The following is a 27,773-nucleotide window of genomic DNA, read 5'->3' on the forward strand; positions in this document are numbered from 1 at the left end:
ATTTTTAATAGGTTAAATAAAGATGTTAGATATATTTTTGCGAATATGTGAAGTAATTAGATTTGTTTTGAATGGGTTAGATTTTATTTTTCAAATTCGGATTTATTTTTAATAGGTTAAATTTCTGTTTTTTAAATTTCTGTTTTTTAAATTCTGTTATTTAATTTCTGTTTTTAAATTTCTGTTTTTTAAATTTCTGTTTTTTAATTTCGGTTTATAAATTTCTGTTTTTTAAATTTCTTTTTTTTTAATTTCTGTTTTTTTATTTCTGTTTTTTAATTTCTGTTTTTTAATTTCTGTTATTTAATTTCTATTTTTTAAATTTCTCTTTTTAAATTTCTCTTTTTTAATTTCTCTTTTTTAATTTCTGTTTTTTAAATTTCTATTTTTTAATTTCTGTTTTTAAATTTCTGTTTTTTAATTTCTGTTTTTTAATTTCATTTTTTTTATTTCTGTTTTTTAATTTCTGTTTTTTAATTTCTGTTTTTTAATTTCTGTTTTTTAATTTCTGTTTTTAAATTTCTGTTTTTTAATTTTCTGTTTTTTAATTTCTTTTTTTTAATTTCTGTTTTTTAAATTTCTGTTTTTTAATTTCTGTTTTTTAAATTTCTGTTTTTTCATTTCAATTTTTTCAATTTCTGTTTTTTAATTTCTGTTTTTTAATTTCTTTTTTTAAATTTCTGTTTTTTAATTTCTGTTTTTGAATTTCATTTTTTTTATTTCTGTTTTTTAATTTCCATTTTTTAATTTCCGTTTTTTAATTTCTGTTTTTTAAATTCTGTTTTTTAATTTCTGTTTTTAAATTTCTGTTTTTTAAATTTCTCTTTTTAAATTTCTGTTTTTTAATTCTGTTTTTTAATTTCTGTTTTTTTTATTTCTGTTTTTAAATTTCGGTTTTTAAATTTCTGTTGTTTTATTTCTGTTTTTTTATTTCTGTTTTTTTATTTCTGTTTTTTAATTTCTGTTTTTTAATTTGTGTTTTTTAATTTGTGTTTTTTAATTTGTGTTTTTTAATTCTTTTTTTTAATTGCTGTTTTTTAAATTTCTGTTTTTAAATTTCTGTTTTTAAATTTCTGTTTTTAAATTTTTGTTTTTAAATTTTTTTTTTAATTTCTGTTTTTTAAATTTCTGTTTTTTAATTTCTGTTTTTTAAATTTCTGTTTTTTAATTTCTTTTTTTTTTTATTTCTGTTTTTAAATTTCTGTTTTCTGGAATATGTGAAGTAATTTATGTTTATTTTTTTCAATAGGTTTAAAAAAATGACAACTCCTCATCGCGACTCGGGGGAAAGATTTTGCTTCGAGATTGTCAACCTCACTTTTTGGCTCCGCTATGCCACCGCCTAATTATTCATAAAACTGTCCACCTAATTATCTGGATAGTTCTTCCTCCCAAATACCACCACCTAATTATTCACTAAATTATCCACAAGATTATCAAAGAAGGGACCAAATGCTACAAGCAAATTATGAACAACCCCCCCAAATGAGTGCACCATATTATACAAATAACGATCCAAATGCATACATTCCACAAGAAACACTTCAACCGACACCACCGTATTCATATGGAGGCATGGGCTCATCTTCTGTAGCATCGAGTCAATTCACTGACACTATCCCTATAGGAGGTACTCCTTCGACAGCTGAACCTGAAATTCAAGAAGAAGTTGTCCCTCCTTCGACAAGTGCCCCCCCCCCCCCCCCCCCCACCACAAGAACCAACAGGTAAGAAGAATAAAAGACCTCCTCATGAATACAATCAACCGTGGGCGAGATTTTATGATATTACCAGAGATAATAACAAGATTATGAAATATCTAGATTGTATGGTAAAAGGTTGCAGTAAACATTTTGAGTATAAACAAGCTAATGATATGACTAGCTTTAAGAGACATGCTGAAATGCACGAAAGAAAGGGTGAAGAGCCATCTGAAAATGTTGAACCAAGAGAAATCCAAACCCTTATTAATGCGGATGGTACCAGAACCAATCCAAAATTCGATGAAAAAAAAATGCTTAGTGAATTGGCCTGGTACATTACCCATAAGGAACAACCAATAAGTATGGGTGGTTGCATGAGTTTTTCCCGGTTATGCATTCGGGGGTTAGGTCAACCAATGTTCAAGAGGGTCCATCATAACAAGATGGTTGGTGAAATAAAAAACCATTTTATCTCTAGAAAAAATGAGCTAAAAGCTATATTTGCACTACAAAACAATAAGGTCTCAATTACATCTGATATATGGACTACCGGTAAACATGACCTTGGGTACTCTTGTGTTACCGGGCATTGGATCGATGACCAGTGGGTATTACAAAAAAGGATATTAAGTTTTATGGTGTTGGATTCCCCGCACACTGCAAATGTAATTTTCAAATCCATTACTGAGGTTTTAGAAGATTATAACCTTAAGAGGGGTATGATTAACAAGGTTTTTTCTATCTCATTCGATAATGCTAGCAACAACATAGCTTCCATTGAGATTTTTAAACGGTCACTAATCCCGGTCATGAATGGTGCAATGTTTCACCAAAAGTGTGTTTGCCACATACTTAACCTCGTCGTGAAGGCGGGTCTTAAAACACAAGCCGTAAGCCTATTGATAATTAAATTTAAAAATGCTCTCAACCACATTGTTTCAAACCAAGAAAGAAAACAACGGTTTGCGATCATGTACGCCAACTCTCGACTGAGCAAGTTGAAAGTACCATGGGATATAGATACCCGTTGGAACTCTACTTATAGGCTGTTGAAACGATGCATTCCTTACCAAGCTGTCATAGGTGAGTTTTTGAGAAGCTCCACCCCCGAGGGAATGCAATTGGAACTCACCAACGAAGAATGGGAGCAACTACAAAGGCTTGGCAATTTCCTAGGAATCTTTTTTACAGCAATCGTCGAACTATCCTGCTCGTACTCACCGACGTCATTTCAGTTGCTCAAACATCTCTATGAGATCTCCAAGGTGTATATTAGATTGGAAGAAGTTGAAATCCACGATAAATCTCTCACGCCGATCATAGAAGCCATGAAACAAAAATTTCTCAAATATTGGGAAGATGTATCCCTCCTGGCCATTATTGCAAACTGCCTCAACCCGGCATACAAGAAGCATATCACGATTTTAGCAGTTCAAAGGTACAAACAGAATCTACATTTAGACTCAACCGGGGTGGAGGCATACATGAATTCAAATTTCGATGAGATGTTTAACATATACAACTCAAGAATGAGTAGCAACCAAAACCGCCCGTCTTCGTCCCGTGCCGGCCCTAGGTATGAATATAAATATACATGTATTTTTAATCTTTATTATTTATAATATCTACATTATTTGTCCACTAATTTTTTTAATTTTTTAATAGTTCTACTCCTAGGTATGGATTGTTAGCAGATTTTCAGTCGGAGAGCCAACCGCAGACATCTGCAAACGAGCTAATGTGCTATTTTGCGATGCGCAACGAAAATGAAGATGGACATGACATCATGAGATGGTGGAGGCGGCATGAAAGGGCCTATCCAACGCTGGCGATGATGGCCCGCGACGTATTTACCGTGCCCGTGTCAACCGTCCCTTCCGAAAGTTGTTTTAGTTCGGCGAACAGGATCCTCTTCGATAAACGCAGTAAGTTGGGTCCACATGTTTTTGAGAGACTTGTGTGCTTGAAAGATTGGATTCAGGCTGAAGAGCGCAAGCAACATACGCATCAACAAGCATCATCATCCGAAGTCGACACTGAAGAAAGTGGTACCGAGGTGCGGCACGAGGCTAATTCGGATTCAGACGGTGCAGAAGAGAGCGAAGAATGGTATAGGAATGCGAACTTCTAGATAGGTAGTGTCGGTATAAATTTCTAACCTCTTTTAATCTTTATGGTTATTTCTTAAATTATAAATTTCTAAACATTTTAATTAGTTTTTAAATTATTCATTTTAAAGAAAAATTACTAACAAAAAAAAAGTTAGAACTCCGCCTATGTTATTTTACATAGCCGGTCCCAAGCCCGGAATAAAGGAGGAGTGTAACTTTTATTTTTTAATATATTATTTTAAAATAATTCATAATTATTTTTAAAGTAATTGATTTAAGAAATTTTTTATTTATATTTTATTGTTTTAAAGTAATTGATTTAAGATATTTTTTATTTATATTTTATTTAACCTATTGAAAATAAATGAATGTTTTCAAATATATTATTAATTTAAAATGAACGTTTAGAAAATATATTAACAATTTAAAATGTAAACTAAAAATTTTGAGATATAAGTAAATTATGAAACTATATAATTAGAATGAGAATTTGAACATAAAATAAATGACGTAAAGAAATAAATAAATACATTTGTACTTAGCCGAATAAATATTTAAATTTTCGCACGAATAATTTTTATATATAAGTTACAAATTTTATTTATTTAGAAATTATAAAGATGTGACTTGATAATTTTATGTATATATATTTACACTATTTGATATTGAACTATTATGTCTATTCAGATTTTAAAAGTCGAATTATAAACACGTATTAATATTCGTACGACACCGTAAAAAAAAAAAAAAAAAAAAACAGAAAAATGAAACAGAAAAAAAAACAGTTTTGAAAAAAAAAAAAAACCGGACCAGACCGGCCGCTACCCGGACCGCCCTGCCCCATCCGGGTACTGCGAGCAAGGGTATAGGACGGGCAGGGCACGGTTTTTGGAAAAAAAACCCGAGGATGCCCGGTCCGTGATACCCGTCTACCCGAGATACCCGTGCCCGAGCTTTGCCCGGGTATGCCCGGTCCGTCCGGCCCGGCCCGATAATTAATACACTAATAGTCCCCACTCCCCGAGATTTTTATTTTTACCCAAAAAATAAATAATTTTATTATAAATAACCACGTTTTTCAAAAAAATTTATTTCTACCCAAACCGCATATATTCTGTGCGGCCCGAATTAAAAATTCAGACCGTATAGAATATATGCGGTCCGAAATTTTTTTTTTTTTTTTTCAAATGGCCTATGCAATTTTTGAGTGATAATATCTCACGATCTGTTTAGAGATTTTGGATGAAACTTCACAGTCTTGTTCTACGATGTCAAAAAAACATATCGGTCAATTTTCATGAATATTGAAGATGTTTTTCTATGTTAACCAGGGATGCAAAGTTGGACTCAGAAGCACTTCTTTAGCAGTTCGGGCAATTTTTGAGTGATGATATCTCACGATCTGTTCAGAGATTTTAAATAAAACTTCACAGACTTGTTCTACGATGTCAAGACTACATGTCGGTCAATTTTCATGAATTTTGAAGATGGTTTCCTATGTTAACCAAGGATGCAAATTTGGACTCAGAAGCACTCCTTTAGCAGTTCGGGCAATTTTTGAGTCATGATATCTCACGATCTGTTCAGATATTTTAAATAAAATTTCACATACTTGTTCTACAATGTCAAAAATACATGTCGGTCAATTTTCATGAATTTTGAAAATTGTTTCCTATGTTAACCAGAGATGCAAAGTTGGACTCAGAAACACTCCTTTAGCAGTTCGGGCAATATTTGAGTGATGATATCTCACGATCTGTTTAGAGATTTTAAATAAAACTTCACAGACTTGTTGTACGATGTCAAGACTACATGTCGGTCAATTTTCATTAATTTTGAAGATGGTTTGCTATGTTAACCAGGGATGCAAAGTTGGACTCAGAAGCACTCCTTTAGCAGTTCGGGCAATATTTGAGTGATGATATCTCACGATCTGTTCAGATATTTGAAATAAAACTTCACAGACTTGTTAACATAGGAAATTGACCGATATGTAGTCTTAACATCATAGAACAAGTCTGTGAAGTTTTATTTAAAATCTCTGAACAGATCGTGAGATATCATCACTCAAAAATTGCCCGAACTGCTAAAGAAGTGCTTCTGAGTCCAACTTTGCATCCCTGGTTAACATAGGAAACCATCTTCAAAATTAATGAAAATTGACCGACATGTAGTATTGACATTGTAGAACAAGTCTGTGAAGTTTTATTTAAAATCTCTAAACAGATCGTGAGATATCATCACTCAAATATTGCCCGAACAGCTAAAGGAGTGCTTCTGAGTCCAACTTTGCATCTCTGGTTAACATAGGAAACAATTTTCAAAATTCATGAAAATTGACTGACATATATTCTTGACATCGTAGAACAAGTCTGTGAAATTTTATTTAAAATATCTGAACAGATCCTGAGATATCATCACTCAAATATTGCCCGAACTGCTAAAGGAGTGCTTCTGAGTCCAACTTTGCATCTCTGGTTAACATAGGAATACATTTTCAAAATTCATGAAAATTGACCGACATGTATTCTTGACATCGTAGAACAAGTCTGTGAAATTTTATTTAAAATGTCTGAACAGATCGTGAGATATCATTACTCAAAAATTGCCCGAACTGCTAAAGGAGTGCTTCTGAGTCCAACTTTGCATCCCTGGTTAACATAGGAAACCATCTTCAAAATTCATGAAAATTGACCGACATGTAGTCTTGACATCGTAGAACAAGTCTGTGAAGTTTTATTTAAAATCTCTGAACAGATCGTGAGATATTATCACTCAAAAATTGTCCAAACTGCTAAAGAAGTGCTTCTGAGTCCAACTTTGCATCCCTGGTTAACATAGAAGAATATCTTCAAAATTCATGAAAATTGACCGACATGTAGTTTTGACATCGTAGAACAAGACTGTGAAGTTTCATCCAAAATCTCTAAATAGATCGTGAGATATTATCACTCAAAAATTGCATAGGCCATTTGAAAAAAAAAAAAAATTTCGGACCGCAAATATTCTAGGCGGTCCGAATTTTTAAATCCAAAAAAAAAATTTCGGACCGCATATATTCTATACGGTCCGAATTTTTAATTCGGGCCACACAGAATATATGCGGTGTTACGTTACAAAATTTTTACAATTAAATTCAAATGATTTAAAAGAAAGAATCGATAAATCATGTTAACAAAATAGAAATTTAAACCTTAATTAAGGTTCCCCTAAATAAGTAAGTTAAGTGTGAATCGAAACCGCGTCGAAATTTCGAGATTTTAAAACTTTATAGGCTGAGTGCGGATGGGATTGACCCACAGTGCGGGTGGGTGCATCCGCACTCATGCAATTCTGTGTTGGTCTGAATTTTCTAAGGACTGAGTGCGGATGGATGGACCCGCACTGCGGGTGGAAGGCATCTGCATTTGGCTCAGACTTTTTCTGGAATTCTGTCTAAAATTGACTAAGTGTTGAGTGCGGGTGAGGGATCCGCAGTGCGGATGGGTGCAGCCGCACTCATGAATTTCTGTGTTAAATTTCCTGAAATCGGCCAAGTACTGGGTGCGGATGAGGTTGACCCGCAGTGCGGGTGGAGTTCATCCGCACTACGCTCGGATTTTTCCTGAATTTCTATTGAAAATTTCCAAGTCTCGAGTGCGGGTCAAGCCACCCGCAGTGCGGATGGGTGCATCCGCATTCAGGGTAATTTAACCCTAAAACTCAAATCCGATTTCTCTCTCTCTCCCACTTCATATTTTCACCATTTTTCAAGTGATTTCGTCCAAGAGAGAAGAAAAAGAGCGCGTGAGTTTCCGTTTCTTTCAGACTTCCGGTTGTTGCGAGAAATCGAGTTTGGAACCGAGAAAGCAGCCGAGGATCTCTCCGAACCCTCCTATTTGGTATTTCTTTCTCTCCTTCTTTCTTTCGAAACCTCGAATTTTCTCGATTTCTCAGATTCTCGTTTTAAACCCGAGATTTGTGTTCGAATTGCTCGAGGACTAGTTCCTCTACACTCCTTACTAGTTTGTTTGTCAATCTTTTTCCCGATTTCTTCCGATTTGTGAAATCTGATTTCTAGGGTTTCGTGCCAAAATTGAAAGTTGGCATAATCGTGATTTGATTTGCTTAACCCAACCAATTAGACTTGTAATCGGTAGGGTTGCCTCCTGATCGTGAATTTTTAGAACATTTAACGACTGATTTGAGATTTGACCAAATTAGGGTTTAACCAAACGGTAAATCGAACTGGTACGAGAACCAAAATAGAGAACTGGTACCTAAATTGTTACCAAATGGAGAGTTTGTATGGTCCAGAGGACCTAGATGAGATTGTGTGCGGTTTTAGAGGATTTTGGTAAGAAATAATGAACCGAACGAATTGATACCAAAAGCATAGAAATTGATTAAAGAAGGTATGAGCCCTAGAAGTAACTCGAGTAAACCTCTCGATCGTGAACCAATGTTAAACCTAGTATACGTGTAATATAGGTGTAGGCTCGGTCGAGCAAGACGTTGCGAGGCATTTCGAGACGCCTGAACCATAAATTAAGCGGTACACTCGTCGCATTCAGGTGCGGGATTCTTGGACTTGTTTAATACTTTATTTTCAGGAATTAAACTGTGTATTCGTTTTGTCATGTTGAATATCATTGATTGCATCATTGAATTGTGTATAGCATTTGCATAGCCCAATCAAATTAAACTCGAATTGATGTGACTTGAGTGATTTGCATGCTGGTATGGTTGTAGGTTGTGTCGATCTATTATGATCTGATTTGATTGAAAGTCACCACGATTTGATTTGATATGTATGTGAATGGATTTACGAAGTTAAGCACTTGGATCCAATGAATTTGCCAAGTCGGGCTGTATGCTGACTTGGATTCCCAGGATCCTAAATGGCCTTAGGTGAACGGCCCTCGATATTCCCAGTACCGGTTGGGACGAGGGAGGGTGATTATGTTATGAGATGTGATTGGAAATCGTGGGTGACATGTGTAACGTCTATGGCTCGGTGGCATTCTCCTACGTGTTAATGCATTTGAAAGGTCAATTGAATATTACGACTATTGGAATGATTCCAGAGAGGATTTTCTTTATATGATTCAAACCAGACCTTAATAAACTGTTAAGCCAAGCGATTGCAGATGGGTGTCAGATAAAGGGTCCAGCGGTTGGCCATCTGTAGGTGTCAGTAACCCTACAGATGTGGGTTTGATAATGGTTCAGCTCGAAAGAACATCTGTAATTGCTACAAGCCCTATTGAATTGAGTTAAGCCAAAATATATGTTGTGTTTGAAATTCATCTTGGAAATTCCGTAAACTGTGTTTCAGGTTGATAAATTGTTGTTGAGTAGTGGCATTCTGTTATTTATGTTTTATATATATGTTTGCATTGTTATTGTTTGGGTTTTATTTTTTTGAATATGGAGTTTGATTGCAAGTCCAATAATTCAAATGTGGCAAATTCGCACTGAGAATTTATTCTCACCCCCACCCTCCCGGTTATTTTACAGGTACTGGTGCGACTGATTCCGGAGAGGCACGCGAGTAGTAGGCCATAGTAGCTTACCATCTCAGGACCCTAGATATTTTGGTGTATAGTTTTAGGGTAGGCCTCATGGTTGGTATCCGGATGAAATACTTATATTGTATTATTTACTGTCCAGACTGTGTACTCTGATCATCTATTTAGAAACTTGTTTCAATTGCTTGTTGTGTTTTGTTGAATTGGTAATTGTCTTGTAAGTATACACGGCGTTGTATGCTTACGGCGGGGGACTGTTACGACCCGTGGCCGCGGGGTGTGACATGCGGTTTGAGTAGAAATAAAATTTTTCGAAAAACGTGGTTATTTATAATAAAATTATTTATTTTTTTGGATAAAAATAAAAATCTCGGCCCCACTCCCCACTCCCCAACATAATCTGACCGAAATTATTATTTGGTCTACCAGTGCAGAGTGTACACCGTCTAGTACGATCAATCCAGCAGCTAAAACCGCGAATCTGCATCACCCCAGGTACCTGAGGTGAAGTGGTGAATCTGGACCTTTCATTTTACTTGACACGAATCTCAAAACAAGCCCCTTAGCCTCAACAGCTACCGGATTAAGTTTAGCCCGGATAAAATTAATCTGGACCGTCCATTTTTATTAATTGTACCTTAGGTGTTACCTGGGGGGATACGGACTCCTAAAACCGTACAGTTCAACGGGGGCTCACCTCGCTTGAAGTGTGAGTGTACAATTCAGTACAAGTGTCAAGCGACGCGCGCTGTGCTGGTGTGGTGGGGGGCTCGGCCGGCTCGCTGTCCACTTTTTAGCTTTATCTCTGGATGGCTGCCTGGATCGATCCCACACAGCTTGTTTTTGGCGTGGAAACAGCGTGTTTAATTAACCCCCAAATATGTAAGTAATTGTGTGGCTGCATTTTCCTTGTCCGTTGCCTTGTGTTCGAAACAATTGAGAGCAAATGAATTGAAGGAAAACCGACAATGGTTGTTAAAGATGTTAACAGATGAACTACAAAGTATCACACCATGACAATAAAAAATTTCGATACTTTTATTAGAAATAAAACAAACTTTTCAATTTAATATTTTTTCTTCAGCATGTGTTTAGCCTTTTCTGATTTTTTTTTTTTTTTCTAAATAAAGAACTCCATAGATGAAAAGTTGCTTCTTGGGATAGCAATTAATTAAATGAATGCGTTGAACAAAACACAAAAGCGCCTGGTAAAGCAACATTTACTCAAATATTAAATTCTAACAACTACCCATAAAAGCACTTAATGTGTGTATTTTCCTTGAACACGTTTTTGGTGCATTTCTCCATCTCGGAAGCCATAAATTGTCATTATGAGGCATGCTATCACATCATTTAGACTTAACTACTTGCCGTATTCTACAATCACAACTTGAGTAAACATTTTGCATTATCTCCAAAGAAAAGTTCCAAATTTTATTCAATGGCAAAACTTTAAAGGAAGCTGATATGAGTACCCACGTTACAGTATCCGCACAGTACTCACACCTAAACTGCCATAACTGTTTGTGGGGACCAATCTGCCATAACTGAACTTCAGATCTGTAACTTTTTTTTTAATATTAATAGTCAAATTTTGAAGTATGTAGTCCAAAGAACACAAATATTTATATCTATATAGTAAACAATGTAAATGATAAATTAATTATTTTTAAATAATCATACCCGCACTTTTTTTTGAAATTTATGATGTCGTACCCGCACCTAAACTGCCATAATTACTTGTGGGGACCGCAACTGTTCCAAATCTGTAACTTTATTTTAAAATATTAATAGTCAAATATTAAAGTATATAGTTCAAAGAACACAAGTATTTATATCTATATAGTAAACAATGTAAATGATAAATTAATTATTTTTAAATAATCGAACCTGCACCTTTTTTTTGAAATTTCTGACATCATACCCGCACCTAAACTACCATAATTGCTTGTGGGGACCACAATCGTTCCAGATCTATAACTTTTTTCTTGATATTAATAATCAAATCTTGAATTATATAGTTCAAAGAACAAAAGTATTTATATCTATATAGTAAACAATGTTGTAATTTTTACATAACTGCTTGTGGGGACCTAAACTGCCATAATGTTGTAATTGGATCCCTTCTCTTTTTACATATGACACTGAAAGTATTTATATCTATGCACTGAAGTATTTATTTTTATGAGGTCAACTATTTTTGTTAGAGAAATGTTGACGCGGAATTAGTGCCGAGGCTTTGAAAGGGTGTTGCTGGGATTTTAGAATAATAATTAGTTGAGACTATATAATATCTTTTTAGAATAATAATTAGTGGACACAATATAATTAGTGGAGACCATAATACATTATTCCTCTAAATGCAGTACTGTAGCGCGTGTACTGTGCAGGTACTGTAGCGCGTGTACTGTGCAGGTACTGTAGCGCGTGTACTCTGCGGGTACTGTAGCGTAGGTACAGAAATGATTATTCAACTTTAAAAGGTCCAAATGCTGGGTTTTGGGGAGTAAAATGGAGTTGTGCTAATATGCTTTATAAATCATGAGCCCTATTGTGCTTCACATTCTTGTGTCTTTTTCAAAGTTCAAATAGTTGCTCTAAACTATTCAATATAATCTTTGTATTAAAATGTGTCAAGAGACCAAATTTTACATCTTCTTTTTTAGATTTTTTGTTTACTATGATAAGTGCAAAATCATTATTTTTGAATAATTCACAATCTTCTTAAAACAATGATTTTCTACCTATTTAAAAGTAAAAAAGTTTAAAAAATATGTAAAATTTGATATCCAAGCACAATTTAATATAGGGATTATGTTGAGAAGTTCAAAATGTTTGTTTAGATGTGAAACACTGCAAGTTCCCTGCTTTATAAAGCACCTTAGCCTTTTATTTAGAGTAAAATGTTATTTGTTTTTTTTTTTTAAGGTCGTCAAATGTTATTTGTTGTTACTGCAAAATCATATCAAATCAATATGGAAAGTCATTAGATGAGGTTATGCATTCCAAACAAGAAATAAATGGAAACAAAAATAAACACTCCATGAGTTTCTGCATACACTCATGGTTAGTATGAATTAAGTCTCTAATTCACTTGATCTAAAAAATATAAGATGAACAAGTTCTTAATTTGCTGGTAAATGATATATTTAAAAACACACAGGAAAATATATTTTTAATAAACATGTGTCAGTTATAAATGCAAGAGAGGAGACATCAACTACATAATTATAAATGCAGGACCAGTTACAAAATTATTCTTCAAGACCTGTTCGGACGAATCACTGTTCACGTGGGAAAAAAAAATTCAGTTCAACTGAATTTTTTTTTTCCCACGGAAACAGTGTTTTTCAATTCAATTCCCGTGCCCAAGCCCATTCCCATTTGTCAGCCGAACAGGCCCTAATTATTGGAAGCAAATGGGAAGACAACACAAATAAAATGTACTGTGTATCATCTATGGGTTGCAATAATTATTGATCAAAAGTGCTACATCCAAGTCCCTCATATCTATTCTAAATTAAATTCCCCCTCCCTTTTTTATTCATACAACGGGTCTCACCATTTTACATTAATCACCTGCATCTCCTACACTATTGTACCACATTTTACAGGGACTACTTCACCACACAAGGGAAAAAAAAAATCATGTTACAGGTTGCACACGGCTCCATTTATCTTGGTCCTCAGGATCAATTGGATTAATATAATAATATCGGTTCTCTCTAAGGTATGTTACACCTGACCATACACCCCGTACCAGTAATATGCTCACGAATACCATACTTCCAAATGTGCATACCACCTGAACAAAGATCAATGAAGTGTGAGTTAAGACATGACATTTAACTTTACAATTTCACAGGTAGATAGGTAAATAACCTAGCAGACTGAAACCGGACTTGTCCAACCAATAGGTGGAATTAAGACTAAAGCACCCTCCAAACTCTCTATTAACATTCAAATCAATTCTCAATTCTCAATCAATTCTCTATTAACAGTATGTTGTATTGGTAAGATTTTAACACATGAACCCATTGTTCTGGGTATATTGCAAATCTACAATCACGGGACATGTTCGACCCATGCATTCTAAATAAAGCTGTGTCACTGTATTAGGTACAACACAACACAACACAATAGTGCGGCAGTAATATAAACATTGACATTTAACAGTTTTTGAACCAATCAATTTAAGTAAACAAACAATAAATTTGAAAAGTCCTTACATACAGGAATTGACAACTTTGTAATCAAACAAATTGACTTCTCATTTAAGACCTGAACAACCCAACCAACAACCAACAATTTTGAAGTTAACAATGTCCCTCTTATATTCACAAATAATCAATGGAAATAACATAAATTGCACAATAAGGTACCTCAAGAAGGGCCTTCAAAATCCAAAGGAAGGTGAGTATTAGCACTCCATTCACCGAAAACCGCACCTGTCATTTCATTTTATCAATGATTAAGCTATTTTAATTTTAATTTACATATAACCCTAATTCAATCCAACTGGTATCAATTCTAGAATCACAACAATTTTAAGTAAGGAAAATTATAGGGTACCAATTTAGAGGGAATAGAAGGGGGGAGAACAGATCGAACAGCTCTCCTCACTTTCCTCGAAATATTCTTGAAACAATTGTGCAAAAATCGGACGAGCAAATCCAGACTCCGATCCTCCTCATTTTCTTCTTCATCCTCTGATTCGTAATCCAATTCATCATTTTCCCTTTGTTCATACCGAGAGCCAACCCAGGCACGTGCGTCGGGCGTGACCACGACAGCGTCGTACGGCAGTCTCCTGGAAGAGGAGGCTTTGAGATTTGTGTGTTGGAATCGGGTGGATAACAGAGGGTTGGGTAGTGATCGGAGGGTTGAGCTGGAAGGGAAGGAGGCATGGAGTGTGAGGAAAGAGAGAGAGGAGGATGCCATTTCTGAAGGGAGAGGGAAGAAATGGAGAGGAAGGAGAAAAACGGAGAGTCGGATAATGAAAAAATTTAACGGGCCGGGCCGGACCTTTTGGTTAGATCCAGAAGCAGGGAATATTGAACTACTAACGGGCCGGGCCTTTTGGTTTATATCTTCATATTGGGCATTGATCAAGTCATTTCAAGAATTTAATTGAGATTTTATGGTTAGATGATGAAGAAATATTTGCATTTTATTAGAGCAATTGATGGTAAAGAGTTAATTTACTTGTAATATGTTTTATATCATTAATTTGTCATTTATTAGGGGTAAAGATTTTAACAGAGTAGCTTTTGTTTCATGCAGCGCACAACCCATGTGCAGCCCTGTTTTGATTCTTTAGTCAGTGCACTGCATGGAGCCAAACCTAATCTGTTAAAATCTTTACCCTTTATTAGTGCTATCACTTAATCGAGTAAAGCTAGCGTGTGACATGCTCACCAAGAAAGTTTGGTGAGCATAACTCCAAAAGTATATCGGATCGACATCAAATGTCAAATTCAAACCGTTGAAATCCATGTACTTCATGAGTGATGCATATACATGCAAAATTTTGAAAGTTTCGAGTTTATTTGCTACACGGTCAAGTGATCAAAGAAATGAACATTTTATTATAAGTTATTTTATATATTCAATTTTTATTATTTCTTTGACCACTTGACCGTGTAGCAAATAAACTCGAAACTTTCAAAATTTTGCATGTATATGCATCACTCATGAAGTACATGGATTTCAACGGTTTGGATTTGACATTTGACGTCGATCCGATATACTTTTGGAGTTATGCTCACCAAACTTTCTTGGTGAGCATGTCACACGCTAGCTTTACTCCAGTTAATCACATGCATGTCTATTTTATCAGCATGGCTTACAATGGTAGATTGTTCATGATTAATACTTGTTAGTGATTACAAAAGCCTAACCAAAGGATTTAATTAATTAAAGGATACACTGTGCCCCAGTAATAACCAACATAATAACAATAAACAGTGCAAAGATTCACACTCTATATACATTCTAACTTCAAAGAACCGAAATGCAAAATTATACTTCCTTTGCCCGAAAATTTAGTAGAGTTAATTAAATGCCCGGCCCCTTCCAATTAGCGTTAATCCATCTTTATGAAATCTGCAAGGTAAAAAACAATATCAAGATGGTACTAAAAAGAATCGTCAAAACAAAGCACAGGTCTGCTTCAATGACAAAGGAAGTTAACAAGAACAACTGAACTAAAAAGTTTGAATTTAAAACAACAAAACTCGGTTTACATTACATTGAAATATGTTATTACCCTCAATATAAAACCGAAAGGAAGAATTATATTTATATTTATACCAGAATTACCTATTATGCATCGCCCATTTGAAACATACTGTGGAGATCAATATCCCACAATCCAGGTGTCTGCATTCAAAATTGAACCATTTAGTTAGTATTACTCTTTCATAATATTTTTGGTTTAATGTGCCATACTTAATTTGATATTTAGCATCTAAAAAGATGAATATGCATCAACAGTCAATACAGTATTAAGCATCAGGATTAAGGTTATTTACATTATTACCTGAGGTGTTGTGGTAGACTGAGAAATTTCAAGTTGTTGCATGCTATTAGAAGTTGCAATAGCTTGAGGGGTAAATCCATACAAATTTGAGTTTGTATTGCTTGAATTTGGTACCAAACCCAAGCATGAAGAGGTGGTATTTGGTAGCAAAAGCATCTGCAAGTACTCATTCGAGTCACATTTACTAATAAAAAAGAAAACATTTCTACAAAAAATACCTCATTGATTTCAAAATTTTAGAATTTAGAATTTCTTTTGTAGTATGTGTTACCTACTATCAAGTACTACTGAAAGAGCTATTGGTACTGAAATTTCACATGAGGAAGGTTCTTTTCATATTATCAGAGACAAATTTATATGATAGGTTAAAAAAAAACATATATTACATCTCTGGAGAATATCTGCTCAAGATCAAAATTTCCCTCAGGGCATATTGTGGAAAGCTTCATGGATAGAAACTACAAGACAAACTAATAGTCGTAAGAAAAAAAAAAGTATATATATATATGAGTAGAACTAGGTGCTCTTAAGCTCACCAAAGTGTTTGGTGAGCTTGACTCTAAAATCCATCAAATCGATTTCAAATGACGAATCCGAACTGTTGAAACCCGCCTACCTTACGTGTGATGCGTCTACATGTGAAATTTTTAAACATTCCAATTAGTTTAGTATAAAGTAAATTGGTCAAAATTAGAAGGTTAATAAATTAATTTTAGTGCATTCATTTTTTTAACGTTTTTTGACCGCTTGACTTTATACTAAATTAATTCGAATGTTTAAAAATTTCACATGTAGACGCATCACACGTAAGGTAGGCGGATTTCAACGGTTCGGATTCGTCATTTGAAATCGATTTGATGGATTTTAGAGTCAAGCTCACCAAACACTTTGGTGAGCTCAAGAGCACCCTAGTTGGGGTCTGTCTAAATTGCTGCTGGCAGCATTTCAGCAGAGGTGCTGTCGGGGCTATATTTAGCCGTGTGATGTCCAAACAACAAATCCAAACCGTTAGATGCTTAATCTATATTATAATCTACTTGGAGACCAAATTTTACATTTTTTGGAATTTGTTTACTATATATTAAGCTGGTTTGAAAACCGCTGATTTCAGTAAATTTCTGCAGCATTGAAATCAGCGGTTTTAAAACCAGCTTAATATATAGTTAAAAAATTCCAAAAAATGTAAAATTTGGTCTCCAAGTAGATTATAATATAGATTAAACATCTAACGGTTTGGATTTGTTGTTTGGATATCACAAAACAGAAAAATGGGCGACAGCACCGCCGGCAGAAATGCTGCCGGCAGCAAATTAGCCACAGCCCCCTAGTTGTACTCTATATATATATATATATGAGGAGGGTTCAAATGCCTCCATGTTTTTGTGCCTCCATCTCTCTCCATTATTTTCAAAGTTCAAACAGTCGATCCGAACCGCTCAACCTAACTTCCATACTAAAATATGTTTGGAGACCAAATTTTATATTTTTAGGAATTTTTTTACTATTTTTTTTAGATAGGTACAAAAATACTGTTTTTAGATGGTTCAGATTTACTGATTTTGTACCTATCTAAAAAAATAGTTAAAAAATTCCTAAAAATATAAAATTTGGTCTCCAAACATATTTTAGTATGGAGGTTAGGTTGAGCGGTTCGGATCGACTGTTTGAACTTTGAAAATGATGGAGAGAGATGGAGGCACAAAAACATGAAGGCATTTGAACCCTCCTCTATATATATAGATAATAATCAAATTCGAGAACAAATAGACAAATAAATCAAATGAATGGGAATCACACCTCAACTTGGCGCTGGAGTGACTGCACATAGTTGATAATCTCATCAAGCATCATCGCCTTTCCCGTTATCTATTGAATTATTTATTCAGTGTTAATTGATAAATGCCCAAAGTATATTAGTTTTTTTTACCAGAAAGTTTAACATTGTTAGAATATTAATTTCTGTCCGCTGTCAATACCTTATTGCAACCCGGCACAAGGTCTTGAAGAAACCGCATTCTCTCGCCAATTTTCTCCCTCCTCAACTGAAATTCACATCATCCACAATACAAATATTTAAGTTTCAAATTTATATTGTGTGCCCCAAGAAAAACTCCAAATTCTATGTGAATCCATTATACAGCAAATTTAAACACCACTCGATACGAAAATAATTAGGAAAAATCACACTAGGCTTTTGTGGATAAACTGAAAAATTAATTTAAAATACTCTTTCGGCGAGGCTGTGGCTGTTGGTTGCTTGGCCTCTTTTTGCTCTGATGTGAACAATCTCCTCTTGCTTTTTTCCAATATGGCCCCCCACCTTTTTTGTAATGTCAGCTGTCTCCTCTATATCCTGGTGACAATCAACAATCTAGAAGTAAGATAGGCAAATTTGAAACAAAGCCCCTTATATTTTCCTAAATCATAGTCCAAACAAATGTACAGTACTGTCATGGACATTTACTGGTACCATATCAGAAATTGACTCTCTTTTTTCCCTGAAGTAAAATTGGTATGGCAATTCTCAGTTTGATACACTACATCATTTTCTGGTTCAAGTAACCAAATTATTAAAATAGTCAAGGCTGTTATTGCAATGTCTTACTTTACAAGGCCGTTGCGGAGAGTTGGAATGCATGGAATGGCCTTTTCTTTTGTTTGCATTGTTTCTTAAAGGCAGATCTGATAAGAGATGATGCAATTAATTTATAGTGAAATTTCATAATTCGAAAGCTATATATAACTTTTTAAAAACAATCGAATGGATTAAAGTCACTTACCAGGGTTGAAACTGTCACCGTCAATGCAAGTTTTGGCACCAAAATGATTTTCCATTAATGTCGGATTAGAGTTTGAAATATCATGCAAGTATACTTTATCAACCTCAGCAGATTGATTCGATGAGTACATGTACATCTACAAAATTAACCTATAAAAATAAAAATTTACAATGTATAATTTGTATTCACATTGTGATCTGTGTGCATCTTCTTGGCAAAACCAATTTTGAGTAGGTCACAAAAATGTGAGCTTGTTGAACATCTTCTTGCAAAAATCCATCATTTATATACATTTCATAATTGGTACATTTTCAAAAATGTACAATTCAATACATTTAATACAATTTTAAATAAAAACATGGAATGAATATGCAATAATAAAAGGCTTGAGTCCTACAAGAGTACAAGGTGAGGCGCAGTGATGCATAAATGAATGGATTTATTTTAGCATGTATTGATATGGAAAAAAAAAAAAAAAATCAATGCTAAAGCAGAGGAACATACAAAAAGAAATATTTAAGGATATAATAAAATATCCTACCATGCTTCTCCCACTTTGATTACAGGTACCATTATGTTTTGTGAAATTGTTTAAAAAAAACAAAAAATAGGAAAAACAGATATGATCCACAACAACCTGATCAATTTTTCTCTCCTAAAATTGAAGAGAAAATAGCAATTTGAAAGCTAGAAATGCATTAATTATGCAATGAAAAAGGACAAAAGAAGCCCCAAAAGTTTCAAACCCAACAAAATTTCACCAAAATTTAGCACTACAAGAGAACTCCAAATATTAAAAAAAAATGGTGATTTTGAGAATAATACAAAAGCAACGACAGAAAAATGTGTATTTACAGACTAAGAATTATTGGTAAGATGTGCACCGTGAATTAAACTAGAATGAATGATTACAAGTTTTGGTTTTGGAAACATGATAAATATGAGAACAGCGAAACACATACCTCACAAGAAGAGAAGGGTTATATGGTAAATTCTCTCTCTTAGAAGAAGAACAGTATATGATTCTTTCTTAAGAGAAGAGAAGAGAAGAGAAGAGAAGGGAGGTGAAACTCTCTGTTCATGCACCCCTTTTACTTTTGTAAAGGGTAGAGTTGTTAATCACTGCTCAACTGCCCCCTGTTAAAAATAATTAAGAAAAAGAAAAAACAAAAGCTAATGATGGCATCTTACGAGTGACAAGTGTAAGCGCATGCATTGGTTCACTTTACTGAGCGTAATATTATACAATATATGGCACAGTTGTAATTAGGAGTGTTTATTGGGTCCGGTTTAGTCGGTTTTGAACCAAACCGAATTAATTTGGTTTCTTGTCGGATTCCTTTCTTGATTTCAAAAAACGAATTTAGTCGTTGAAACTCATCTATTTTAGAAGTGATGTGTATATATACTATATACAAAAATTAAATTTTTTAAATTAATTTAGTATAAAGTCAAAATTAGAAGATTTATAAATTAATTTTAACACATTTGTTTTTTTTTTCACGTTTTTTGACCCATTAACTCTTTACAAAGTTAATTCAAAAATTTAGAACTTTCACATAAAAATATATCACTCATAAAATAAATATATTTTGACAGTTTAAATTTATTGTTTGTAACTAATACAATAGATTTTTGAATTAAGTTAAAAAAAATCAGATAAACTTAAAAACATCCTTAGTTCTACTCTATTTTGTATCTTCTTACAATTTTTTAGAACTTTAAAACAAAAATAGAAGACTACATTGAACACGTGTCGCTTTGTGCAATTATATTCCTGGATACATCTAATGCGGATCGCGGTTTTGAACGAAATACTCTGAAAATTTCATATACTGTTAATTGTGTCACACGTTTCTTGACACGGCATGTAGCATGCCATGTTTGACACGTACGAGTCGAGCAACGGTCCCTGTTCTCTGAGACTCTGACACGTGAGACAACGTGTCAAATTCCAATCCATACGGCCAAGTTCTATTGCCTATAATTCTCTCCCTTTTTAGTTAATTATTACAGTGGTACCATTATTTATTCTTCTCTTCAATACCAAGTCTTAGAACTTTAAACTTAGGAGGGAACGACAATCTTTCTAATGACACACGAAAAATACACTGCCAAGTAGCAACGCTTTTTTCTTCAATGCCAGGCTACCCATCTCCCAAGTCCCACCTCCTCTGCAATAAAATAGTTCATTCTAGAAGCCAAGTGGTTGGATTTGCTAATTACTCTGTATAAATAATTAAATACCTCACTAGACATTTCAAATATCCAATTTACATTGATCGTGGTTCTCGAGAGAGCAGGATTTCTGTCAGAGTAGAATATTAATCGGATTCAAATATCTAATTGGATTTAAACACATTAACTTGGTACACAACTAAAACTCAATCCCTATAACTATATTTATTATAAAATATGCTATAATTATAAAATCAATTGACACATCATTGAAATATTTTTATTAATCTACTTAAATGTTCATTTGACACAATTCAAAGTGGAACTGTTATTAGTCAATTAGCAAACTGAAGTCAAAGTTTAGATAAAAATTTAACTAAAATATAATTGTCAAATAATAAAAGATAAAAAAAAGTTCAGCCAACCAATTTTTATAATTATAATAATATTTTCCACCATCGCATCTTTCTTGTTTTATTATTCTCATTCATTCTATTTATGAAATAGACTATCGCATATCCGAAAAAACGAAATACACCGATCAAAACTAAAGAAAGAATCGGTTCAAGAATCAGACTACCTCAAACCAGAGGTAGGCACATTAAACCATTAGTACTAGATCAAAATAAAAAATTCAAATCCTAGACACTTGTCTACTCTAATTTATATATGGATCCGTCAATGCGAGAGAAAATAGTGTAGCTATGTGTAATTATTTTTTTTTTTTGTAAATGTATGTATGATTATTCCGGAAAGATTACTATCATATAATTACAAGACCCGTACAGCAATCTTTTACAGTTGTTGAGAAGTAGGATTCGCCGTGATTGATTGACATGGAAATATTTTTACTAAAAACATAAGGAATTTTATTCCTTTTTACAACAGAGTTCAGAGTTCAGAGTTGGGAACAGAGAAGAGAGCACGTCTGAAAGAAAGAAGCAGAGTTGCAACAAATAAAAAGAGCTGGACATGGAATATAGTCAAAGGGAAAAGACTATATATACCTGACACATCAATTTTTGTACTTGAATGAAGTCATCTTCCCTGTAGAGTTTGATTCCATTGTAACTTTTTTCTCTCTCCTCTTAAGACCTTTGATCTACTTGTCAGATGATAACGCTGGTTGAACACTCTTTTGTATTCTAGCTATGCCTATGTTCATCTTTTACTGTACTGTTACGAATTTCTTTTTGAAATCCATCGCTGAATCATCAAAATTTTCGAAATCAACTTCATTGCAATCTTTTTTAAAAAAATTATCACTAACGGAAATAATTCTCGCTATGAAAATTTGAAAACCGGATATTATAATCGGTATTGAATTTGCACCCGATTTTCCTTTTATGTTCATATAATGCCACATAAGATATGAAACTATGAAACCGCGTTTCATCTCCAGTTTGAAGAGACACAAATCTGCTGAAATTCTTAGTAGAATTTCAGGACCTGTAATCCCCATCCTCTCTCTATTTCTCTTCTCTTTTCTTTTTTCTCTCTTCAGGTACGAGAGAGATAGAGAGAGAATGGGAATTACACGATTCTGGAATTTTGGATGCAGATTTCAGCAAATTTGAATTCTCAGTTTAAAGAGAAAAAAACTAAGTTTCATCTCTAATTTGTAATATGGATACTAAATCAAAATAACAAGATAAAAGGTTCTCGTCCACACTGTTTTGTCCACTACTCTAATCTAACAAACTGCCAACTGTATCCAATCTTCCTTTTATAAAAGTTTCTCGATTATCGCTTTCTGTATTTTAAAATAATTACTAATCTCTCTTTCCGCTCTCTCTCTCTCTCTCTCTCTCTTTACAGAAGTAAAACTTCTTTCTTTCCAATCTCTCTTTTTCTCTTCACATAAACAAAAGTTCTAGCGGTAAGAAGAACTAATTGAAGTTTAGGCCTACTCTAGGCTTGATCTCAGACTTTGAGCGGTAAGAAGAATACTAAACAGGTTGCTAACCCTAGTCTAGGCTTCCTCCTGTCGCTATAGCTGCTCTCCTCTGAGTTCCGTTGTCCTCTAAAGTTCAATTCGCTTTGAGGCTTTCCGATGGTGAATTCATTGATATGCCCATTGGGAAATCTATGACTGTCAGTGAGCTAGATGCTTCCCTTTTCTTTGGCGGTTCTCCTCTCCTCAACCCCTTTCCTCCGACGACCTCTCATTTGACGGTCTCCTCTTCGACGGGTTCTTCATAGTGCAGATATGAACAGACTCCTCTTCTACAATTCATTTTTCAACGGCAACACCACTACTCGCCGCTTGCCGCTCACCAGCACTACTCGTCGGTGCTTTCTTCTCTCCGATGGACTTCTCCGGCATCCCTTTTAGATTCTAATGGAGAGAGACAATCTAAGAGAGTCGACCCGGAGGAGTGATCTAGTGGAGAGAGATGAAAGCGAGGCGATCGGGAGAAGAGATATAAGAGCGAGGCGATCTGGAGCATAATCTGGTTATTTTACAGTATTCACTCTGTAGTTTTACAATATGCATCTTGTGGTTTTACAGTATTCAAAGCAACTTGTTTATTTACTAATCTATTTAAGTTTCGTTCCTTCTATTGATTTGAATTGATAATCATGATTTCCTTGCTTCTCTTGAAGTTTCATTTGAATTAATGAAGTCTCATGTGTGTATGCATTATATGAACATTGATTTGAATTTTAATTGTATCATTTACTGTTCAATAACGGATCTCGCATTATCTGATGGTCTGATTTGAAATACATAGTTTGTTTTCTTTATATTGTTGTTTTGAATTGTCTGATGTACGAAATTACATGAGTCTATATTTTGTTTTACAGTATTCGATTTCACCTTTGAAAAAAGAACATGATGGGATTTTGTCATCTCTGAAGTAGTCAATTAACATATACCACTTCAGATCTGGTGAAATATGCAAAGTGTTTTTACAGGATATAGTTCATATTTTTACATGATATATGCACTATTTTATAGTATCTCCATTCTATTATTAAGCACGTTGGGTGTCCGATCCGTCAACGACTATGATTGAAAGATGAATCTTCGGATTTGATATCAGCCCTCCAATTACATAATTTATCTTCTTTTGATTAAATACATCTGATTTATATATAGAAGTCTAAATTTAGTTAAAAACATACTCACCACATGTGCTGCCACACAATACGTTATAATTAAAATTGAACAAATATGAAATTTAGCGATATATTTATCAATTTCCTTATTTCTTTGTTTCCATATTTCTCATCTTCAATTAAGAAGACTCCACCTTCCATTTTTTTATTTCTTTGTTTTCTTACTTCTTTTCCGTTTCTATATGGATCACAATGAAAATTTTTTTTTTTATTTCCTTATTTCTCTTTCTTTACTTCTATACATATTGTTGTGGGCAATTTAGAATATATTTCCAATATAGAATATATCAATGTGTGTGTGTGTATTCTAAATTGGAAACAAAGAAGAAGAAGAAGAAGAAGAATAGAAATTGAAAACAAAGAAGAATATAAATTGGAACGTGTGTGTGAATATATATTTCTCTTATAATATGTTTTCTGATATCATTATATGTCGATATTGAATTGTTGTATGATATTTGATATTAAATTTGAATCGAGCTATTATTTGATATCATTGCTACTTAAAAATAAATAATCATCACATCATCAAATTGTTATCAGAGTCCATGATTTATTAAAAATACATAATCATATAAATTTTTTATTAACATGTGTCTTAATTTTGGATAATTATTATTTTCATTAATATTTTTTTTTCTTATAATATGTACCCGTTGCAACGCACGGGTATGATACTAGTCTATTATTATTGATGTTTACAGGTTTACAATATAGTTCACAATTTTACATAATACAGTTCACTATTTTAGATGATACATAGAGTGTTTTATAGAATATAGTTCACAGTTTTACAGTACCTACATGTAATCAATTCAATTTATTACATTGTTTATTTTATTTGTATGCATGATGATATCCCGAAAGAACGTGTGGTTCTTGTGATGGAGCTTCTTACTTATCCCAACAATGTTCACAGGAGGTTGTTAATGTAGAAGTTTTATTTTTTCATAGTTTGTTTGATGCTATTTTGAATGTTGAATGGTATATTTATGTTTGGTATTGTGTGGTGAATATTATGGATGTGTTGAACAGATGCCGTTGAAACTGATGTGTTTTGTTGAGCATATTATAGTTTGGAATTGTTATATTTGTAGTTAAGATGTGTCATTTTACATTATTGAGCTATTGTTGTTGTTTTTTTTTTTTTTTTTGACTTTTTATTTTGAATGTTTTGGATGTTGTATACATGCAATTGATTTATAGTTTAGATATAACAATTTTACAGTATTGGTTTTTGTAGGTTATATGTTTTGTTTTTATAGTTTGAGTTGACAATTTTATAGTATTGAAATTTTGTACTTTGTTATATTTTGTTTTATCGTTATCATATGCTTATTTTACATTATTAAAATTTTATAGATTTTACGTTTTATTTTCACAGTTTAAGTTGACAATTTTACAGTATTGAAAATTGATACTTTTTTAATTTTATTTAATCATTTTCATCTGCTAATTTTACATTGTTAAAATTTATAGTTTTTACCGTTTAACTTGATATTTTTATAGTATTGAAAATTGATATTTTTTAACATTATATTTTATCGTTTTCATCTGTGAATTTTGCATGTCTGTAATTTTATAGTTTGTACATTTTATTTTTATAGGTAAAGTGGTCAATTTTAAAGTATTGAATATTTTGATGATTTATTTGTGTGTTCATTAAATCGAGAAAAAAGATTAAAAAAAATAATCGAAAAATTTAATTTTGTCTTTTTATCACGTTTTTTGTCAAAATAACTACTAATAACTAACATTAAATGCCAATAACTTCCGATAACTGCAATATACAAAAGTGCAATTTGAAAGTGCAATTTTTTTGTCCTGTAGTGCAAGTTGCAATCTGTTTTTAACTATCATGATACCACTTTAAATAGTTGTTGGATATTTTGTGATTAACTGATATATTTTATGTGATATATTGTATAATTATATATCATGTAGAAGTAGTTTTACAGTATTCACGCAAGTTAAAGCTGTGGACAAATGATGGACAAAAATCTGTGGATAATTAGACGCTTCTAAATAACAAAACCAAATAGAAATGGAAGTAAGAAACCGGTCATGTATGACAAATTGAAAAAAAAAATAGAAATCTGGCAATCATGTTCGGTTTGACAAATTAGAAACCAGCTATCATCTTCAGTTTTATTTTTAAATTGGAATGCGTTGTTCTCTGCGTAACCATTGTTTAGTATTAGATACCGAATATGATATTCGGTTTTCAAATTTTCATACTGAGAATTATTTCCGGTCATGATGGTTTTTTTAAAAAATTCTAATCAAATTGGTATGGAAACTTTTGATGATTTGGTGATGATTTTTTAACTGTTAATTTATTTGTTGAGTTTTCTGGTCAAGATGAATTTGTCTTGCCTTCATTTAGAGGAGCAAACATTATTGAGTAGAACTAGGGTGTTCGTAAGTTCACTAAGTTTCTTGGTAAACTCAAGTCCAAAACCTACCGAATTGACTTTAAATGACGGATCCGAACTATTGAAATCTGCCTACCTTACGAGTGATGCGTCTACATATTAAAATTTTAAACATTCGAATTAATTTAGTATAAAGTCAAGCAGTCAAAATTAGAAGGTTAATAGATTAATTTTAATGCATTCATTTTTTGAATGTTTTTTTACCACTTCATTCTATGCAAAATTAATTTCATTTTTTTTTTTTTACATGTAGATGCAATACTTGTAAGATAGACGTATTTCAACAGTTCAAATTCGATGTTTAAAGTCGATTCAATAAATTTTAGACTCTAAACTCTAAACTCTAAACCAAGTGACTTGGTAAACTTAACAACAACCTAATTCTACTCAACATTATTAAATAAAAAGCTAAGTTTCAAACAATTAGTTGTTCAAATTAATATGACCTATGTCATTTCATATAGATACAGAATTACTGTTTAAATGACGTCACAAAAAGGAATAATTAGTTGTTCAAATCATTAATAGGTTTTGCTTTTTTGACTTGTTATGAGATTCTCAATCCGTACTGGCATTTCAGATTTATAGTTAGTACAGAACTCAGAACAGATTAACAGAACACAGCTTTTTATTTTTATTTTTTCCTTTACGAGGCAACATTTTTTATTTTAATATAATATCTAAAAAAGTTGATCTTCTCTGACAATAAAAGTTCTAAGTTGATATATGAGCAAAAATAAATCATTTCATGTGATGTGATGTAAAATTCAACTTAACTATTATGATTTATATGACCTATGAAAATTGAATTTCTTTTTATAAATCATAATTAAAAATAATAATTTTAGGAAACTAACATGATTATTTTTGTTTTTACAGAAAGTATACGAACTGAAATGATATTTTAGTCCGCTATTTTTTTTTGGAATGAGAATGACAATTCAGTTAGTATTGGTTTTATAGCTTTTCAGAAAGACGAACACATAAAATTCGAAAAAGATTCCAGAGTTAAATGGCATTTAAGTCCCGATAAATTTAATTTTTGTCCAACAAACAGGCTCTGACTTCTTCTCTTTCCTTCTTTCTCTTTTCTCCTTTCCTCCTCTGCTTTTCTTTCCATCGAACCAACATTCTTTTAAAAAAAAATAGATCGGACTGAAATGTCATTTCCGTCCGAACTAAAAAAATAGTGAACTGAAATGGCATTTCAGTCCGTGGATGTTACACCAACGACCACACCAATTTTGCTGAAAAGTCTGAGAAACCACCTCAGACTGAATTACCATTGCAATTCTGGAAAAAAAAAAAAAAAAGCGGATTGAAATGACATTTCATGTTTTTGTAAAAAAAAAAAATCATGTTAGTTTCATAGAATTATTATTTTTTAATTAT

The 27,773-nt window shown here is 33.0% G+C and overlaps 2 protein-coding genes across 3 annotated transcripts; both read right to left on the reverse strand.

Moving 5' to 3' along the window:
- Positions 1-12,733: 12,733 nt before the first annotated feature.
- Positions 12,734-14,292, reverse strand: LOC144571993 (uncharacterized). The gene is made up of 3 exons (XM_078321387.1): positions 13,897-14,292; positions 13,707-13,772; positions 12,734-13,129 (listed from the first exon to the last, which is right to left on the reverse strand). Exons 1-3 carry the CDS (start codon positions 14,263-14,265, stop codon positions 12,971-12,973), a joined length of 594 nt encoding a protein of 197 aa, XP_078177513.1. The 5' UTR covers positions 14,266-14,292; the 3' UTR covers positions 12,734-12,970.
- A 945-nt stretch (positions 14,293-15,237) lies between these two features.
- Positions 15,238-19,745, reverse strand: LOC144549375 (transcription factor bHLH74-like). 2 transcript variants are annotated; one of them, XM_078298082.1, is made up of 10 exons: positions 19,608-19,745; positions 18,646-18,794; positions 18,471-18,547; positions 18,093-18,218; positions 17,842-17,907; positions 17,663-17,731; positions 16,252-16,323; positions 15,866-16,021; positions 15,646-15,705; positions 15,238-15,429 (listed from the first exon to the last, which is right to left on the reverse strand). In XM_078298082.1, the coding sequence occupies exons 2-9, from the start codon at positions 18,779-18,781 to the stop codon at positions 15,649-15,651; spliced, it is 759 nt and encodes a 252-aa protein (XP_078154208.1). In that variant the 5' UTR covers positions 18,782-18,794; positions 19,608-19,745; the 3' UTR covers positions 15,238-15,429; positions 15,646-15,648. The 2 variants fall into 2 exon arrangements, with proteins under 2 accessions (XP_078154208.1, XP_078154216.1); XM_078298090.1 differs by having other exon boundaries at positions 15,637-15,705.
- Positions 19,746-27,773: the final 8,028 nt, after the last annotated feature.

Source organism: Carex rostrata, chromosome 2, assembly GCF_964058835.1.
Source record: "Carex rostrata chromosome 2, lpCarRost1.2, whole genome shotgun sequence".
NCBI classification, from domain to species: Eukaryota; Viridiplantae; Streptophyta; class Magnoliopsida; order Poales; family Cyperaceae; genus Carex; species Carex rostrata.

Bases quoted from the DNA above. Each gene is read 5' to 3' on its own strand.
- LOC144571993 (XM_078321387.1), bottom strand. From the start codon at position 14,265: ATGGCATCCTCCTCTCTCTCTTTCCTCACACTCCATGCCTCCTTCCCT. The intron at 13,773-13,896 runs GTACCCTATAAT...ATGAAATGACAG, and splicing joins CTTCTATTCCCTCTAAATTG to GTGCGGTTTTCGGTGAATGG. The intron at 13,130-13,706 runs GTACCTTATTGT...ATCTTTGTTCAG, and splicing joins TTTTGAAGGCCCTTCTTGAG to GTGGTATGCACATTTGGAAG.
- LOC144549375 (XM_078298082.1), bottom strand. From the start codon at position 18,781: ATGTACATGTACTCATCGAATCAATCTGCTGAGGTTGATAAAGTATAC. The intron at 17,908-18,092 runs GTATTTTAAATT...TGTGAATTTCAG, and splicing joins GCCACAGCCTCGCCGAAAGA to TTGAGGAGGGAGAAAATTGG. The intron at 16,022-16,251 runs GTAATATATGTT...GAGTACTTGCAG, and splicing joins AGCAGATATTCTCCAGAGAT to ATGCTTTTGCTACCAAATAC.